We start from the raw sequence: 19,140 nt of genomic DNA, 5'->3' as shown, positions 1-19,140 counted from the left end.
AACCTCTGAAATTTATTCCACTTCTGAATCATCTTAATTTCAGCTCGATTAGAATGGAATCTTCCAGAACTACCATCGTCAAAAAAAAACTGGTTTCAACTGCCGTTTTTGTATAAAAATAATCTTAGATTATTCACTGGACGCGGAACGTATGAGTGTATCCCCAAAACTGAAATGTCATATATTAAACAGACCAAATCTTTGAAATCATCAAAACAACTCCCACGAACGACCGAAAAAGAAACCAACATTCAAACGATGAAGCTTTAACCTGCTGCTACTTCATACAACCGTTAACACGTTCGACGCCCAACGCGACGTTTTTGAGTTTCTTGCAGAGCCCAACTTACGTTTAAATTATTAAATGAAGATCAAACTTAGTTTATAGATTACTTTTACATGATCTAGCAATTTGTTTTCAATTGAAGACGAATTGATGACAATAACACATGCCAAAGTCATAATATAGGGGTTCTGCAAAAAACTGCAGTACAAACCATCTCTACTATAAATTAATAAAAAGTATAGTATAAACAGTATAATATTATGGTTATGATTTAATTATTTTTCTTCATATCCTATAGTTACATTTAGGTACCTATTCTATCAAATTCCTTATAAAAATCCTACTTAATTTGAGCGAGGAAAGTATCACCCATATCTGGGTGACGGGGCGTCGAAAGTGTTAATGTAATCAAGGAGCGTGATTTGGTGAACACAACTTTCTCCCGAATGAATCATACCGGTCGCTTGTTTTATGTATTCTTTCGTTTCTTGTTGCATATTGTTATCACAGGGTAAACTTATACGAACCATCATCAGCTGCCTTTTTCAGGGAATCCCAGCTGTATTTTGCTTTCTTAAGGTCACACTCAGCTGAGTCAGCAATATAATGCGAGCTGAACTGCAACACATGAATGTGAAAATTAAAACGGCACACACAGAGCCATAATACCGTTTTGTCTCATATTCCGAACAGTCTCAAATTCCGAACACTCCATTTTCAAATGTAAATTTACTAAACTTTTATGTCTCAAATAATTGATTAATGAAAACACAGACACTCTTTGGGATATTTGGGATATTGGGATATATGGCTTCATTTTGACTCCATTTACAGGTATCGACACAGTCTATAATTTATAATATTAGACATTTGCAAAAAAGTGACAGTCAAAACCAATAACAAAATGTTTGCGTTAGCAAATTCTGTAAAAACATGCATCGTTAATTTTTCAGTTTTTGTAGTTTTTCCAACTATTTTGTTTGTTGTCTTCATGTTAAGTGCTAGAAAAGTTACGAATCTACAATAAATAGATGAAAAAAAAGATATTTTATGCAGAAATCTTCATTAACATTAGTGTTCGGAATATGAATCAAGTTTCTACGCATTATTCAAATTGCGAACACTTCATTTTTAAATGTGAATTTACTGAACTTTTATGTTATAAATAATTTAATATTCTAAACCCTGACATTCTTTGGGTTATAGACTTCATTTTAACATCATTTACAGGTATCGATTTCGATATAGCGCCCTTAGTGCCGAAACCATGTAAACTATAAATAACGAATACAATCAATAATTACAAAAACAAAATCCAATTTTTCGCGAGCATAACATTTTTCCTAAAAAAGACTAGCTAATTGACTTTAATTTGATACTTCGATCATATCGGTCCGGTAGTTTAAAAGTTATGATTTTTTTTAAATTAAATTCTCGGAATTAGAGACAAAAGTGTTCAGAATATGAGTCAGTGACAAAAAATGGTATTCGGAATTTGAGACAAAAGTGATTAAACATATTTTAAGTTTTTCACCATGAATATGTATTTGTAAATCAATTTTATTGTAGTCAAATGAAAAATAAGGCTCTATTGTATCCAACAGTGTTTTGCTAAAACGCATTTTGCCCGAGTGCATCGCCACCATTTACTATGATGGTAAAAAGCAATAATTTCTATTCAGATGTTAGCGTAGCTTTTTTGAAATCAAGAATTATAATTCGTCGATATACTACTCACCCTTTCCACCATGGTTTGATAGATTGCAAATCGAGGAAGCCGATACCAGGGAAGCCACCGCTGAAGAAACCCGCATCCGGAGCATTGAAAAAGGTGTTGAAATGATGCTGGAATAACGAACTTGCGTCAACTGGTTGATTCGCCGGATTGAATGGTCTGGCTGGTGTCAATGGTTGACCATTGTCTGGGTTGCTGTATGTGTTGGGTAGAATCTCGGTGTCAGATTCTGTAAAAGGTAGAAGAAAGAAAATAAATGAATGTTAGCGTAAAAATATTATTGACCTAACAAAACATAAGTTTTTCGTGAGAATGAACACTGTGTTCAAAAAAGTATTAGAAAACGTGTCACATCACCATTTGAATCTCCATAAAAATGGAAAGATTAACGGAGAGCGCTGCTGATATTTCATTTTGGAAGCTATCTTTCAATACCGTTCACCGCCGCTTCCGGAGTTCCTCAAGGCAGTAACTTGGGACCTCTATTGTTTGCCATTTTTTTACAATGACGTCACCACATTTTTGAAACCAGGTTGTGTTCTCATCTACGCAGATGACTTGATAATTTTTCTCACCGTAAAATGCATTGAGGATTGCCATCAGTTACGAAGCTTGTTCAACAGCTTCTAGGAGTGGTGTCTAGGATTGGGCGATCTTTTCAAAAAGATCGATCCTGTCGAATCGATTTTCCAAACGGCGTGGGGATCGATCCACTGATTGAATCGGAACCAAAGAATCGATCTTTGCCGAATCGATTTTTACTGAATCGATCTTTGAAAAATTAAAAGCTTTTTTTATTTATCTGCTTATTCTATATGAATGTTGTTTTTCCTTCAAACAGGGAATACAAATTTCATATTTCTATTCACACATCAGACGCATTTTGTTTTGGGCATGAAGGACATAATGCATTTATCTTGTCCCGTCAGGCAGTCGTTTTAATAGATAAATTAATTGAAAAAGCATTATTAGATTCAACAACCGCTATTCAACAACAGCCCAAAACGATACGCCCAGAACTCAACTTACACTGATCCCATAAAAACCAATCGTACATCTGTCATTTAGTCGAAGCCGATTCTTGATTTTGATGCAAGTCCTTAAAAAACAACCTTTCGCCTGTAATTGATGTCAACATCAAGTTCAGTGATCATTTGCGCAACTGGTACAACCCCTCAGTAGCTGCCGCTAGTTCTGTCTCTGTCAGCATTTGTACAGAAATCACGGCTTACAGAGACAAGGCTAGCTACTCCGGATCAGTCATTTTTTAGTAACGTCATCTGAGTCGTTGAAGTAAACAATGTGTTCTTATTTTTTATTTTTCGTGCTTTGTAAGTTTGTGCGTTGATAATATAGTTGATTATATTTAATACCATGAATAATTTGATAAAACATTTATTTTGTGGATAAATGTGGAACATAATTCTCGGTTTTTCGGAAAGCGAAAGAATCTCTTTTTTGGCCCGATAATGACATTTTCATAATTTATACACCCGCTCACAGCGCATTGAACCATTTTCGATTTTTCATTTCAGGAACATTTACGCGTAAGTCGGAAAACAAAATACAACTGGCGACTGTTTACACTGACGACTCGGATGACGTCATCAAAAAAAATGTTTACTCGCCAAAGAACTAGCCTTGTCTCTGTAAGCCGTGTACAGAAATAAATCGTAGAAGAAGCGATCCAAATGTTGACATTATGTTTCAAAAAAATGTTAGTTGGGCTTTGGGGAGATAAAAAATCGATGTATACTGAAAAACAAATCTACAAAAAGATCGAAAAGATCGAAGGCAAAAAAATCGATTTTCTCGATTCTCTCGAGTACAAAAGATCGATCCAAAAAATCAGAAATCGGAATGGAAAAGATCGATCTTCTAAGAATCGATCCGAGATCGCCCAATCCTAGTGGTGTCAATTGAACAAAATGACAGTAAGCATTGCCAAATGTGTTATCATGACATTTCATCGCAAGAAGGAGCCAATATCCTTTGACTACTCTCTGAAAAACTATGTGCTGGCCCGTGTCAATCCGGTGAACGACCTCGGTGTGATACTGGATCCGAAACTTACTTTCAGCATACATCGCTCGACGTTAGCTTCCAAGGCCTACCGTCAACTTGGATTCATCTTGAGGATCTCCCGAGAATTCACGGATCCTTATTGTTTGAAGGCGCTATATTGTTCATTAGTGCGCCCTATTTTGGAAAATGCTTCTGTAGTGTGGATGCCCTATCAACTATCGTGGATCCTACGTATTGAACGAGTACAGAAAATGTTTATTCGTCGTGCTCTCAGCTCACTGTCATGGCACTGTCCTCAGAATCTTCCGTATTATTCTGACAGATGTCTCTTGCTAGAGTTGGATACTTTTGAGCGAAGACGGAAACATCAACAATGTACGCTCGTCGCCAAGTTACTCAACGATGAAATTGACTCACCCGTGCTACTTTCCCGCATCAATATGCGTGCGCCATCCAGAGTTCTTCGCTCAACAAGCCTTTTACAGCCCGCGACACACCGTTCTAGTTTTGGTCATAATGAACCCGTAACGGGAATGATTCGTGCTTTCTCGATAGTAGAAGATCTGTTCGAGTTTGGAGAGTCATCTACCAGATTTCGTCAAAGGATTGGACGCATTCATGTTTTTTAATGTGTTTGTATTTTAAAATTTGTTTTTTATGTTTATATTCATTAAGACATTTGTCAGATGATCAAAGAAATAAATAATAAATAAATAAATGAATACAGTAAGTGGGATGAGAATTCCCATTCGAGTATCTTCAAGTAGGATTTTAAGGATTTGCCTCATGAGGCCGAGCGTTGTCGCGATGTAAAATCACAGAAAAGTGCTCTGGAAGGGCAGATTCCATCACAGCATGAAACCGAATGTAAAACGAGGCACCGTCCAACTACTCTAATAACGAGACTAAGTCGTCATCATCATAATTCTTCTCGATTTATTTGAGTGTCTTGCCTGGGCTGGTTTGCCTCTGTATAAACGGGACCGGGAGCTGTGGTCACATTAGTTTTATACATGACAATGTTTGAAAGATTCAAAACAGATTCACAAATTGAAAATTCTACAAAACAAAACTTTTTCATGTTAAAAGAACCTAATAAATAATGTTTTTGAAAACAATAACTTTTACACAAATAAATATTGATTTTTTTCTTATAATTCTCCTGTCGCTCGGTGGATTGGCTTCTTCAGTTGTTCGAGTAATCTCAGTTTTTATTTGTTTACTATGATTCTACATTCCATTGAGATTAGATCTGATTCACTACTTTTCGCCAAAAAACCCGATCCCTGGCCGCAGTTCTCCAACTCCCGGCTGCACCGATTCTTGTCAAGTCCTACTCCACCTGGTCCAATCATCACGCTCGCTGGACTCCTCTCCTTCTTGTACCTACCAGATTCGATGCGAACACCATATTTGTAGTCCGGCAATCATGCAACATGACCTGCCCATCGCACTCGTCCAGCTTTGGCGACTTTCTAGATGCTGGGTTCGCCTTAGAGTTGCTCCAGTTCGTGGTTCATTCTCCTTCTCCATACTCCGTTTTCCTGTACACCACCGTATATTGTTCTGAGCACTCGACGTTCGAAAACACCAAGCGCTTTTGAGTCCTCTTCAAGTACCGCCCATGCTTCGTACCCATAGAGAACAACCGGTCGAATTAGGGATTTGTACATGATACACTTCGTACGGGGTCGGAGCTTGTGGGACCTCAAGGATTTGCGGAGCCCATAGTAGGCACGACTTCCATTGACTATGAGTCTACGAATTTCACGAATTTCACAATTTGTTGTTGTCAGTTGTTATCAACGAGCCAAGGTAGACAAATTCTTCTACCACCTCGAGCTCGTCGCCGTCGATCACGATACTACTACCAAGAAGAACTCTGTTGCGATCAATCCCTCCTGCTAGCATGTCAATCAGCCCTGCTTCGTGTTTCAGTCGAGTATACAAGTCGGCTATCGTCGCATGTGTTCTTCCGATTATGTCCACGTCGTCGAAGCAGATAAACTGACTAGTTGCAAATCGTGCCCCGCATGTTGGAGCCCGCTCTCCGCATAACACTTTCCAGCGCCACGTTGAAGAGCAGAGTCCAACGCTTTGTCGAAGTCCCCTGTGTCTCAAATGATTCCGATAGCTCACCTGAGATCCACAAACTGCACCGCACACCGTTCATCGTTGCCTGAATCAGTCTTCTCAGCTTTCGGGGAAAGCCGTGTTCCTCCATGATCCTCCATAGCTGTCGTCAGTCGATTTTATCATATACGGTCTTGAAGTCAACGAAAATGTGGTGCGTAGGGACCTGATACTCGCGGCTCTTTTGAAGGATCTGCCGCAATGTAAAAATTTGGTCCGTCGTCGAGCAACCAGGCATGAATCCGGCCTGATAACATCCCACAAATCTACTTACTATTGGCGATAGACGGCGAAACAGGATCTGAGACAAAATTTTATAGGCACCATTCAGGATTGTGATGGCACGATAGTTCCCACAATCTAGCTTGTCGTCTTTTTTATAGATGGAGCAGATTACCCCGTCCTTCCACTCCTTCGGAAGCTGTTCTGTGTCCCAGATCCTGACTATCAACCGGTGCATACACTCTACAAGTTTTCTCGGACCTCCCTTGAAGAGCTCCGCTACTAGTCCATCCTTACAAGCTGCTTTGTGGTTCTTTAGCTGATTAATGGTCTCCTCAACTTCACCCATCGTCGGGAGTGGTACGTCGTCGATGTTCACTGCACCGGTATAGTCCTCCTCAACGCCGTCTTGGCCTCCTGTCTGTACGCTGTTAGGGGTTCATCGTAGTGGTGCCTCCACCTTTCGATCACCTCGTGTTTGTTCGTCATGATGCCTCCCTCCTTGTTCCTGCACATTTCGGCCCGCGGCACGAAGCCTTTGTGCGAGGCGTTTAGTTTCATGAAGAACTTCCGCAATTCTCGAGAACGATAAAGCAGCTCCGTACGTATGGAAAACAAAACGGCAGGAATGGACTCAAATTAAGCTAAAAAAATAAAGCTTTCTAATGTGAGATGAAGTGCAGCAACAGCTATATCTTTTAGATGATGCATTCATAGCTCCGTTCAACATTCACTACGCTAATGCCGCTGAGGATTATTTGCGGAAAAATCCCGGATGAACTTGTGAGCTTTACAAAGTGACTCACTTCATTCATGACTCTCAACAGGCCTGAACATGAGTGCCCTCATAAAAATTCAATACTACTAGGTTAATATCTACTTAAAACTACAGGCAAACCTTTTGTTGTGCGGGGCATAGTGTTCGTGTTCGGTACACATTTTGAAAAAAACTTTTTTTGTGCGGTAGATAAGGACCGCATGAAGAAAGTTTCCCCCAAGAAAATAACTCAAATCCACACCGTTCACCGTTCAATTTCCTTTTGTTTCCATGCTTTGCGATAGGACAGTTTGCCTTTTTGGTTGTGCGTGGCTGTTTAGTGTTTTTAGCTGCATGTCGAAACGTGTTGCTGTTAGAAATCATGTCATGCAAAAACTTAGAAAAACTTAGAGCATTTAATGGGAGGAGGTGAATGATTTCAGAAGTGGATAATTGAGACGCAGATATGCTTTTTCGCACTGAAATGCATATAAACCATCGATAAAAACTAAATGGACGAAAATTTCGTCAAATATGCTTCTTTTCATATACCGCACAAAAAATCCCACAATAAAAACCGCACAAAAACAGGTTTTACTGTACGTCTTCTTCTTCTTTTTCTTATTCTTCTTCTTCTTCTTGAATGGCGTTAACGTGCCCTGTGGAACTGTTGCCGTCTCAACGTATGCATTAGCTAGCGTCAATTATTAATACATAATTGAGACTTCTTGAGCCAAATAACACGCCTTGAATATATTCCGAGGGGCAAGCTCTAGAATACGCGTGACCACAGTGCAAGTCGGAAGAAATTTATTTGACGAAAAATCCCCCGGCCAGAACGGGAATCGAACCCGAACACCCGGCATGATAATGTGAGACGCTGACCACTCGGCCATGGGTGCACTGTCTTTACTGTATGTCTAACTGGAACTAACAGGAAAGAGCTGCCAAGTATGGCTTCTTTAAACATGCACGAGGAAACTTATAAGATAAATTGCAACGTTTCACCCTTTTACGGGTAGTGGCAACTACATTGCCACCAACGAAAAATATGTTTTGCTGCACTTGGAATATTATTTCAATATTTTATCTAACCAAATACATCTAAAGGTATCTGACAATACCCCAATTTTTTTGGTTGTTAAAGATGTACGATATTAGTTTAGGAGTCATTTTTATGTAACAAAACCACGATTTTAGAGCGCCGGCATAAAATTCTGTTTGAATTCGTTGAAAATGCAACAAGTTAATAAGTTTTCCACTGTAAACATGCAATTTTTTCAATAAAATAAATAGTGTATTAGATGGAAAATTCAAATTTTATTTTTTTCTTTGAAACTCTATATAAAAAAGAGTTTTTTTTCGCCGCACTAGAATTATTGCAAATCGCTGAAATAATCGATATCACTGCACTAGAAATATTGTTTTGATTTTTTTTATAACCATAGCAGAGTTTAAAGTCTATATAATTCAAAACCAACCAACTATAACCAAAGGCGCAATAAAATGAATTTACAAGGCAACGGCAAACAGTGTTTTGGGGTTATCGAGTAGTAGCAACTATATTGCCACCATTTTTTCGAACTGTTTCAATAATTAAAATTATTCCAAAGATAAATATGTGTTATTTCTCATGTAAGGATTACGTTCTGTGGAGTTGGAGTCGATTCGTTGCCTAGTTTCCACGGGCTCATAAAGGTTTAAATACACGAGATGTTGCCGATACGGTTTCATCCCGGGTCCGTAATTTATACTTGAAAGAGGAAAGCAGAGAAATATATGAGATCACAATCGATTTTCGAGGAGTTCAGACCTGATATGAACTTTGCCTTCGATACATCTCTACGTAAGCTTATTATGTTATTGAAGTATGAGTTTTTTTCGTTTTGTTTTACCATTTTTTGCAGTCGAAATAATTTAATTTGTTTATGTTTTCATCATTAAAAATTTCTGAAAATTGGATTTAGATGGTAAATTCATAGGAGTCAGCAGTACGATAGAGCTCTGTGAGAAAAAATAAAGTCCTTGTGAAAAAATCATTCGGATTTATTAATCCTAATATTTTTTTTTTAAATCTCACAATTGAAAACCAAGAATAGAATAAAATTATCGACTTCAAGAAAAAAAATGCAGACGATGAAGAAAATTATTTTTGTGTCTCGCAATGCTCTTAAAAATTCAGGAAAAAATTACGCCACATGTAAACAAAACCAACGAAAAGGTGCATTTTTCACCATAGATCCTATGTTGTACCATATAAGAACTCAAATATATGGTACTACTGCCAAAATGTTTTTTTTAGTATCCTATAAAATATTTTACATACAGCTGGTGATTTGGTTTGGGGGAACTTGTTACTCCCGCACCCAGCCAGACCCTTTAAAAACATAACAAAAAATTTTTTGTACCGCGCAGCACTGAAAAACTCTGAAAAAAATCACACATGTCTAGAAAAGCCGTAGGAACATATTTAATATGGATTAGAGTAGTACCGAATTTATAATCCAAAAAAAAATTCTAAATTTCAATATTTTTTTAGTACTTCAATTTTTGATAAACATTTTTTTGTAAATTTTTCTTGATACACCGCAGTAAGATGCACATTCAGTTTTTTTTTCAAATTTTTATCTCGAAGCTTTTGAGGATGGCGTAAAATAAACGAAAAAGTACGTTTTTCACCATAGACCCATATAAGAACTCAAATATATGGTACAACTGTCAAAATTTCATATTTAGTACCCTATACAATATTTTCCATACAGCTGGTGACTTGGTTTGGGGGCACTTTTTAATCCCGTACCCAGCGAGGCCCTTTGAAAATATTAAAAAAAATTGTACCGCACAACACTGAAACAAATCACACATATCTAGAAAAACCGTAAGAACACATTTAAATATGAATTAGAGTAGTACTGAATCTCTAAATCTCAAAAAAAAACTCAGAATTTCAATATTTTTTTAGTACTTCAATTTTTGATGAATTTTTTTTTATGATTTTTCTCGATACACCTTAATGAGATGCACATTCAGTATTTTTTTAAATTTTTTATCTTTTAGCTTTTGAGGATGGCATGAAATAAACGAAAAAGTACGTTTTTCACTATAGATCCTATGTTAATCCACATAGGGGTTCAAAAAAACCACCAAAATTTCTTATTTAATATCCTATACAATACTTGACATACAGCTAGTGATTTGGTTTGGAGGCACTTTAACTCCCTTACCCGGCCAGGCCCTTTACGACCACTAATTTGACAACGTTGAAAGGGATCCAATGTTCATGAAATTAGTCATGTGAGTTTTGGTAAAATTGAAACAGATATTCACTGAGAAACAAATATCAAAAAAAATCTACGAATCGGAAATTGGAGAAGAAATGTCGAATAACGATCCAAGATCACCCAATCCTAACCCCAACGGAAGTCCGAGGTGTCGCAAACAAGGTGCGAGTGTCGTGTACAACCGTGCATCAAGCAAAAAAACCACCGCACTGTCGATTTATTAGAAGGCGGTGGCTCCCAATCGCAACGATAAAAAAAGGATGTCCAAAATACGGATATAATCCCTGATATTATACACGACGGTGCTGACGAAGTTCTATTGATGATGGACGACGAAACCTAGATCATAACAAGCTACCGTTTTGTCTCATATTCCGAACACTTAAGCTTTGATAGCTATTAAACAGTGTCTCATTACTCAAAATGGTACTTTTTCGCGAAATTAATTTGATTTTTGGATACAATAGAGCCTTCTTTATTATTTGACTACAATGAAATTGATTTACAAATACATATACATGGTGAAAAACTGGTCAAATTAAAGTCAATTGGCTAGTCTTTTTGTTATGCTCGCAAAAAATGGGTTTTGTTTTTGTAATTATTGATTGTATTTGTTTCTTATAGTTTACATGGTTTCGGAACCAAGGGCTCTATATCGATATCGATACCTGTAAATGATTTTAAAATGAAGTCTATAACCCCAAAGAATGTCAGGGCTTTGAATATTAAATTATTTATAACATTGAAGTTCAGTAAATTCACATTTAAAAATAAAGTGTTCGTAATTTGAATAATACGTAGAAATTTGATTCATATTCCGAACACTGGGCCTGATTCTCGAATACACTTCGAATACGCTTCACGGTGGAAACGGAATGAAACGTATCCGCGATGACAACGGTACAGTGTCGACATCTGGATACGAGATTAGTTTGAATGAAGATTTCTGCATAAAATATCTTTTTTCTTTCGTCCATTGATGTTAGATTCTTAACTTTTCTAGCACTTAACATGAAGACAACAAACAAAATAGTTGAAAAAATAACAAAAACTGAAAAATTAACGATGCTTGTTTTTTACAGAATTTGCTAACGCAAACATTTTGGGCCTGATTCTCGAATATACTTCACGGTGGGAACGAAATAAACGGCACGCCATTGAACTACGTTTTACGAGTTAGTGAAGTGTCGAAGATAATAATGAGTTTTCGCGGACTCGCTAGCTGAGGTGGGTGCTTCAGAAGGCACACTTTTTGAAAGGCAAATTGCTTATAACGATTTTTTTCACATTCCTCGTCAGCACACACTCGTTGTTGGCAGCGCATGTGGAGCGAAGATGAGTTCGGTCGTTGGTTACACACGATTATCCCTAAGGTCTCGACGAGTGCATGGTTCAAGGGATTGAATGTAGGTCGTGATTTCATTCGCGTGATATCTCGGCTTATGTCCAATCACTACAACCTAAATGCGCATCTCTATCGCATTGGGCTCGCAGCAAACAATCTTTGTGATTGTGGCGATGGCTACCACGACATCGAGCATGTTGTCTGGTCGTGTATCCGGTTCCATGCTGCTCGCTCTCAGCTTTCTAGAGCACTTAGAGCACAAGGCAGACAATCGTATATCCCCGTCCGGGATATCTTAGGTAGCCGTGATCCTGATCTTCTGCTTCATCTATACCTGTTCCTCAGAAACGCCGATGTCAACGTTTAATGTTTCCTTCGTTGTGTCCCCGTTTCATATCCCTCCTATCCGATCGATAAACTTTTACTTAGTCGCGGCAATACATACACACACTCTTTACAGATACACGGGCCAAAGGTTGTGCAGTCCACTGAACATTCAACAAGAGCCAAAGTTTGTACCGCTCATGACAACTCTACACGAACTGATGATTGCGCCGGTTAGTGACCATTCTATCCTGGATTCCTCGAATCGAGAAAGATGCACCACGCCAGATATGGATTACAGACTAGGGGGGCGTTGCTGATTAATGGTCAGCTGCATCCTAATAGGAAGTATCCCGTGTCGGGCACACGTACAGAGCATTGTAGACAACAACATCCCAATTACGAAAACACTTGTAATACTCGAGCCAACCGCGAGTAATCGGTTACATATTACTAACATAGATAATAAGAAAAATTGTCAAAGTATTGGACTCCCGGCCCCGTGAGACTAACGCCATATGAGCGAGCCTTGATAAAAATATATATTTTGGAAAAAAAAGAATGAGTTTTCAGGCAGAATGAGCACTTTTCCAATAAAAAATCATTAATGAAAATTAACTTCTTCGTACCAAACTGGTATTTTATGTAAGTGGAAAACTTTATTTTCTTCATGTGATATAATAATCTCATACAAAAATTTCATCTGAAGATAATTTGATATTAAAATGATAAGTTTAGTGGGAAACTAATCTCGTATCCAAATGTCGACACCGTACCGTTGCCATCGCGAATACGTTTCATTCCGTTTCCACCGTGAAGTGTATTCGTAGTGTATTCGAGAATCAGGCCCTTTATCATTGGTTTTGACTGTCACTTTTTTGCAAATGTCTAATATTATAAATTATAGACTATATCGATACCTCTAAATGATGTCAAAATCAAGCCTATATCCCAAAAAATATCTGTGTTTCCATTACTCAATTATTTAAAACATAAAAGTTTAGTAAATTCACATTTGAAAATGAAGTGTTCGGAATATGAGACAAAACGGTACAAACAACTTTCCGGGCAGAGTTTCTATATGGCAACCGGGAGCAGAAAGGGGATGGACTTTTTCAAGCATGTGAAACTGTCGAAGTTCACTCATAAATATTTGGTTTGGCAAGTTATCTGTACCTGTGACTTCAAAAGCGATATTTTCATTGCCACAGGAACCATCAGCTATTAACATTGCGTAACCGAGCAACACAATTGTTACGTGCTGTATCGGTCGGAAGGGCCCGACAATGCAGATTTGGTCAACCGGAAGCTTAGCTGATTTAATTTTTTTGTATTTTAAACTAATTGAACTACAGTAGAACTCCGTTTATCTGCGGAATAGTCGGGCAAGGTCACCGCGAATAACGAAAATCGCGAATAACACAATAATGGATTAAAAATGTGCAAACACGAAAAAAAAAGACTTTCGGCATGAAAACAGCGTTTTATCAATACAGAAATCATGAAACTATCCATCTATAAAATCGTGTGCACCAGTGGTCAGATAATGTGAAAGCCATGACCAAAACAAAAGAGCATGATCCTACCACTCACTTGCAAATTCCAGGAAGGTTTAAAAGTTTAAAATACACCCATACCTCGCATTACGGCCTAGATACGTTCCTGGGTCGCTAAGAAAAAAGCCGTATAACAAATCAATTATTCCGATACAAATTCAAACAAACTCTATCGGATCGATTCCAAGCTTGTTCATCGAAAAGCCGTATAAAGAGCGGCCGTATAGCGAAGAACTTGCTGTCGCGAATAGTCCGCACATAGGATCATCCACTAGCGGATAATCGGGGTTTTTCTTGGTACTAACGTTCCCAGTGGAACTCTTGCCTTCTCAATGAAGGTACTATTTGCGCCATTTTTATTAGTAGTACTTAGTTGAGATTTCAATATTTTCAATGAATCTGACGAAGTTTTTTTTGAACGGATTATACTATGTAGATTATTTAATTTTTTTTAAATTATCTTTTTTTTTAAATTTGTATTGATCTCTTTTATGTCTGTCATGATCTTGGTGATGATGGACTATTTTTATTTTTATTTTGTCGTTTTTATAGTTTTATTAGTTAAAAAAAATTTAAAGTAGTCTACAAAAGTTTGAGCGTCGCGCGCGAGACACAAATATGAAGGATATTAAATTGAAAGTTTTTAAAGTGCCGGTCTAGGAATTTTTCGTAAATGAAATTTTTTCGATTTCTCTGAATGAGGGTATTCATAGTCAATCCAAAACAAGGCTGGCGGTTGGACTTATGCTCTGGTGGACCACTTGGCTGCAAGGTCCTCGTCGGGACCATATCGGCTCTGTGGCGGATATGACTGAGTATTGGCTTGTTTTTTGACATCGCAATTTTTTGAACTTATATCTGTAAATAAAATCAGTTCGTTTTTCATGTTTGCTAAACTGATTTCAATGTTGAGAAAAAATAAATAAAATATCTTTAGATAACTCGTCTTGCTCAAACCTCTGTAGGGGAAGGAGGGGGGACCATCATCATCATTTCTATGCCGAATGACACGCCTCGAATGTATTCTGGAGTGGCAAGCTCTAGAATACGCATGACCACAGTGCAAGTCGGAAGACATTTCTTTGACAAAAAAATCTCTCGGCCATAACGGGAATTGAACTGGAACCCCCGGCATTTCTTGTTCTGTTATCTTTGTTACCTATAAATATGATCAAAATTTCATCATAAGGCTTCAACGAAATGCTTCTGACTAGAGTAGCTTGTTTTCACGTATTTTTCAGGGTTATGAGATCGCATATTATCTCGAGCATTTTTTTTATAAAGCAGCTTACAACTAAACGGTATGACGGTAAGGTAAGTGCACCACGAGTCAGGATAGATATAATAATTTTGATAATTTTGGATTTATCACGAGTGGAACTCGATCTTGTAGGTTAAAGGGTTAATGAATAATCGACAAAGCCTGAATAAGTAGCCGAAAAATCTGTGTTTGACTGGATCTGATTGAGTGTAGGAAGGAAATTTACTTACCCAGTGATTCACGATCTCTCTCTAGATGCGGTTCTGGCTGTCGGTCGAAAGCCGGTTGCGCATCAGCTGCGAACTGAAACTCCGTCGGAGTCCTGGAAAGCGGTTCATCATGAACGTTACTAAACGGCCACACTAATCCAATGTTGCTACCGTCTCCCTCGTTGTGCACACCCCGAAAGTTTTGGAAGTTCTTTTGCCAATTAGCGAACTCTTCATCGAACTGTGTTAGTCTAAAGGGGTTCTCGTCGAATAAGCTACAAAAAGTTGTTTTTTTTTGTACGTTCGCCCGAAATGAAAGCAATGTGCCCAAAAGTTAGCGATCGTGTTGTGGTTCATGTGTGTTTTGTTGAGTGCATTCCCGGCAAATAAAGATAAAACAGCATACGATCAAGAGTGTCAGCAGTTTTGATTAATACACAGAAGCGTTTGATAGAGTTTAATAGTATAATGACCGGCGACCATTGAGCGAACGAGTGATGGAGGCATGGCAATTTCGAGATTGAATAATGAACAGCAGCCACGATACTAGTTCAAGTACCCGACGAGAATCACCAGCAGAAACAGTTGATCTTTTTTTTTGCAGCTCTGGGAAGGATTCGAATTTGTTATGACTTTCCTTTACTCTAAAAATCGATTTTCATTTTGCGTTTAAATTACGAAGAACGGATATAGCTCAAATCAACTTGCTATTTTATTTCGGTAATAATCAATAGAAGTGAAACACTACAATAACAAACAGTTGGGATACGTATATGAAGACACCCCTAAGCGTAAAAGTACACTGTTTGCTCGAATCCAAATATTTGACACTATTTGACAAATGATCAAATACTACTGATCAAATATGTTTGACACAAAACACGACAAGCAGATATTTAATTCTTGTGTGTTTTGACTTTTTTACCTGTTCCTTAAACCATGTACTAACATACGTAAAATATTTTAGTAAAAATTTTCAGTGTTTGATATTTACATTGTTTTCCACTGTTGATAATTAGAGAGTGATAAACATGGTTGTATCAAATCTCAAACAAATTCAAAAAGCCGATCAAAAAGTGTACTTCCACCCTAAATTATTTATGCATCAAGTGATAATTACTGCTGAGTCGTTGGGTTGAATCAACTTTAAACTCTAAAAACCAAAATCGAAAAAGCTTCCACCATCAACAGACGAAAATCTTGTAGCGACCTTCTTCTTCTTGAATGGCATTCACGTTCCCTGTGCAACTTTTGCCGTCTCAACGTATGCATTAACTAGCGTCATTTAGTAATACTAAGTTGAGATTTCTTCAGCCAAATAACACGCCTTTAATGTATTCCGAGGGGCAAGCTTTAGAATACGCGTGACCACAGTGCAAGTCGAAGGGAATTTCTTTGACGGAAAATCCCTCCGACCAGAACGGGAATCGAACCCGAACACCCGGCATGATCATGTGAGATGCTAACCATTCGGCCACGGGTGCACCCTTTGTAGCAACATGTAGAAATGAAATACTCAAACATACAAAAGGGTCATAACAGAAAAATATCTTGCTCAATATATTTAGATCCATTTTTAATAATAAAAAATTGGAAGGGGTTGTATGTAGGACACGACCGCATATTTCCGACGTAGAACTACGCAATTACATTGTGCAATCCACTTGTTTACCACTTCAAATATTATTTTAGAATGCATGGAATTTTTTGTAATAGATCATGTTCTTCGTTACAAATAAATTTGATGGACGTCCTTTTACGTTTAATATGATGTCTAGGACTACCAAAACATGTGAACGGAAGAATTGTCAAACGATCATTGTATTTTACATTTCCCTCTGAAATTATTGCACATCTCATGTTTACGTAGTTCTCGAACCGCGAAAGTTCATTCACCTCTAATATCTGAACGGACGATTTCCCCAGGCTTCTAAGTTTCAAAGTATGTTTAGGGAAAACATATTCCGGTCTGCACAACAACAAGCGAGTACAAAAGTACTCAACACCAAAAAATATCCCCGACTCGCATGTTTTGACAAAGCGGATTCCCCCAGGCACATTGATTTTGATGTCCGTGTTAGGGAAACATAGCCCAGTGGGAACGAAAACACCCTCGACTTGCATGTATATTTGCAGAGCGGATTTCCACAGCTACATCGATTTTGAAGTCTGTGTTGGGGAAACCGTAAATCGGACCAATCAAAACTTAGCAGTTAGGGCTTTAGATAACGCTTGACATTTTACAGTTATTCAATTGTTCATCTAATGATAAATAACAATTTATTAATTGTGATAGACGCGTAGAAATATTTCCTATCAATTGATGCGAACATCTTTCCGATCTGTTACGAAATGTTCGAGTTATAAGCATTCGAAATACGGGTAGGGTTAGCAAACAAATCTGCAGAACAAATGTATGGGAAAAAGGAGTTCGTCCAGTTTATAGATTAGCGAATTGTAATTTATAACTTTTCAAACAAATCTTAGAGAATTTGCGATTCGATTGGTATACAAATCATGAGAATTCGTTCACAGAAAAATAGTTATTAACGTTAACTTTATTTCATAAAAACGTGACCTGTTTTCTGATTTGGCACCCTTCCTGAAAGACGTAGTTCTACATCAAAAAACAGAAACATCTAAGAAACAAATTGTTTCAGAGTTTTTTTTTAAGTTGCGTAATATAAATTAGATGTACTAATCCACATTACAAAGGTCCACATCACTGCGAACGAGTAGATGGACCATCCACAGTATAGTTCTGATTTGAATAGCAAAAAACTTTTTCCAATTCGCGCACTTAAAAAAATCGCGTGGACAACATTTTTTGAATCCTGAAAAAGCGATTGTTGTGTTCAAAAAATATGTTTTGGATATCATTCTCTCTCTAAGAGTGGACCTTTTTTATGTTTTGAAGAACAATAATGCAATGAGCTCAGATACTTGTACATTTCAAATTTTCTTAACTTATTGAACAGTTCTCGTAACTCAAGTTTTAGCATGAATATCGTGTATGTCGTCTATATAAAACTTCCAGCCACGAAAAAAAGGATGAATCGATTCAAGAACGTTATTTGTAATTCGCCACAGAGAAAGATATAAATTAACAACACACAAGAAAGGAAATAACACTGCGCTATTACTGAATCGATTCAGCCGTTAGACCAACAAAAGCTGCTGTGATACTTTTCCTGTTCCATGTAGCATGTTCTATTCGCATTTGAAGCATTTGCATCTCAGAGCTGGAGCTTTAATTATCAACAATCGACTAGGTTCTATTATCATATTATTCTCGGAATCAACAGCACCGTTACGCATCGCTATCACTTTTTATTCAATCTATCTCTCAATTTTTGCTGCCAGTTAAGATGATCGTGAAGAAGATTAATGAGTTAAGATGAGTTGAATGAGCGAAACCGTTCGTATTAAAATATTAATTCATTACTCCAAACATATCGACGAGCTGACGAATATCGACACTAAAAGTCCTAATGAGATAAGAGGAAAGTGCTTCATCCTCTCGATCAGAAGGCGAATTTCACTTCAGGGGAAATTTATTTCTCCTTTGTTCGCTTTTTATGCACTTGAACACCTTTAGTCACTACTTCCGACACACCGATCACGACTATCTCGGCCTGGCGGGATTTAAACTGAAACTGATGCGCTCCTCCGGTTTGTGGTTGTATTTATAACATTCCACCTGTTTGGGCAGTTTGCATAGCTGTATTTTGCCCGGCATAAATAATAATAATACGCGTCATGAAAGTAACCGTGGTGTTGTGTGGTGATCGATGCTTCTAGAAGGATCACTTACACATGAACGCGCTTTTGGAGCGTTGTTTCATCTATTTTGTTTTAGCTTTCTCTCCCGAACTTTACATCGGACTGGAAATGGGATTCTTAGGCCACGCGCGATCATCGCTATCAAGTTTAGAAGAAAGTACACCCATACCTCGCTATACGGCCGCTCTTTATACGGCTTTTCGTTGAACAATCTTGGAACCGA

The 19,140-nt window shown here is 37.7% G+C and overlaps 1 protein-coding gene across 2 annotated transcripts in view; it reads right to left on the bottom strand.

Moving 5' to 3' along the window:
* The window catches only part of LOC129780079 (transforming growth factor-beta-induced protein ig-h3), a 35,976-nt gene extending 17,167 nt beyond the window's left edge, over positions 1-18,809 (bottom strand). Inside the window, exons 1-3 of one of the 2 annotated variants that reach the window (XM_055787993.1) lie at positions 18,580-18,809; positions 15,156-15,409; positions 2,025-2,250 (exon numbers count right to left, since the gene is read on the bottom strand). In XM_055787993.1, the coding sequence (XP_055643968.1) occupies positions 2,025-2,250; positions 15,156-15,409; positions 18,580-18,650 (551 nt within the window). In that variant the 5' untranslated portion in view covers positions 18,651-18,809. The remainder of the gene's footprint in view (positions 1-2,024; positions 2,251-15,155; positions 15,410-18,579) is intronic. The other variant, XM_055787994.1, reaches the window with a different exon arrangement.
* Between the last annotated feature and the right edge of the window lie 331 nt (positions 18,810-19,140).

The sequence above is a fragment of the Toxorhynchites rutilus genome, chromosome 3 (genome assembly GCF_029784135.1).
Source record: "Toxorhynchites rutilus septentrionalis strain SRP chromosome 3, ASM2978413v1, whole genome shotgun sequence".
In the NCBI taxonomy this organism is placed as follows: Eukaryota; Metazoa; Arthropoda; class Insecta; order Diptera; family Culicidae; genus Toxorhynchites; species Toxorhynchites rutilus.
The sequence above is the reverse complement of the archived record's forward strand: the minus strand, read 5'-3'. Positions and strand labels throughout refer to the sequence as shown.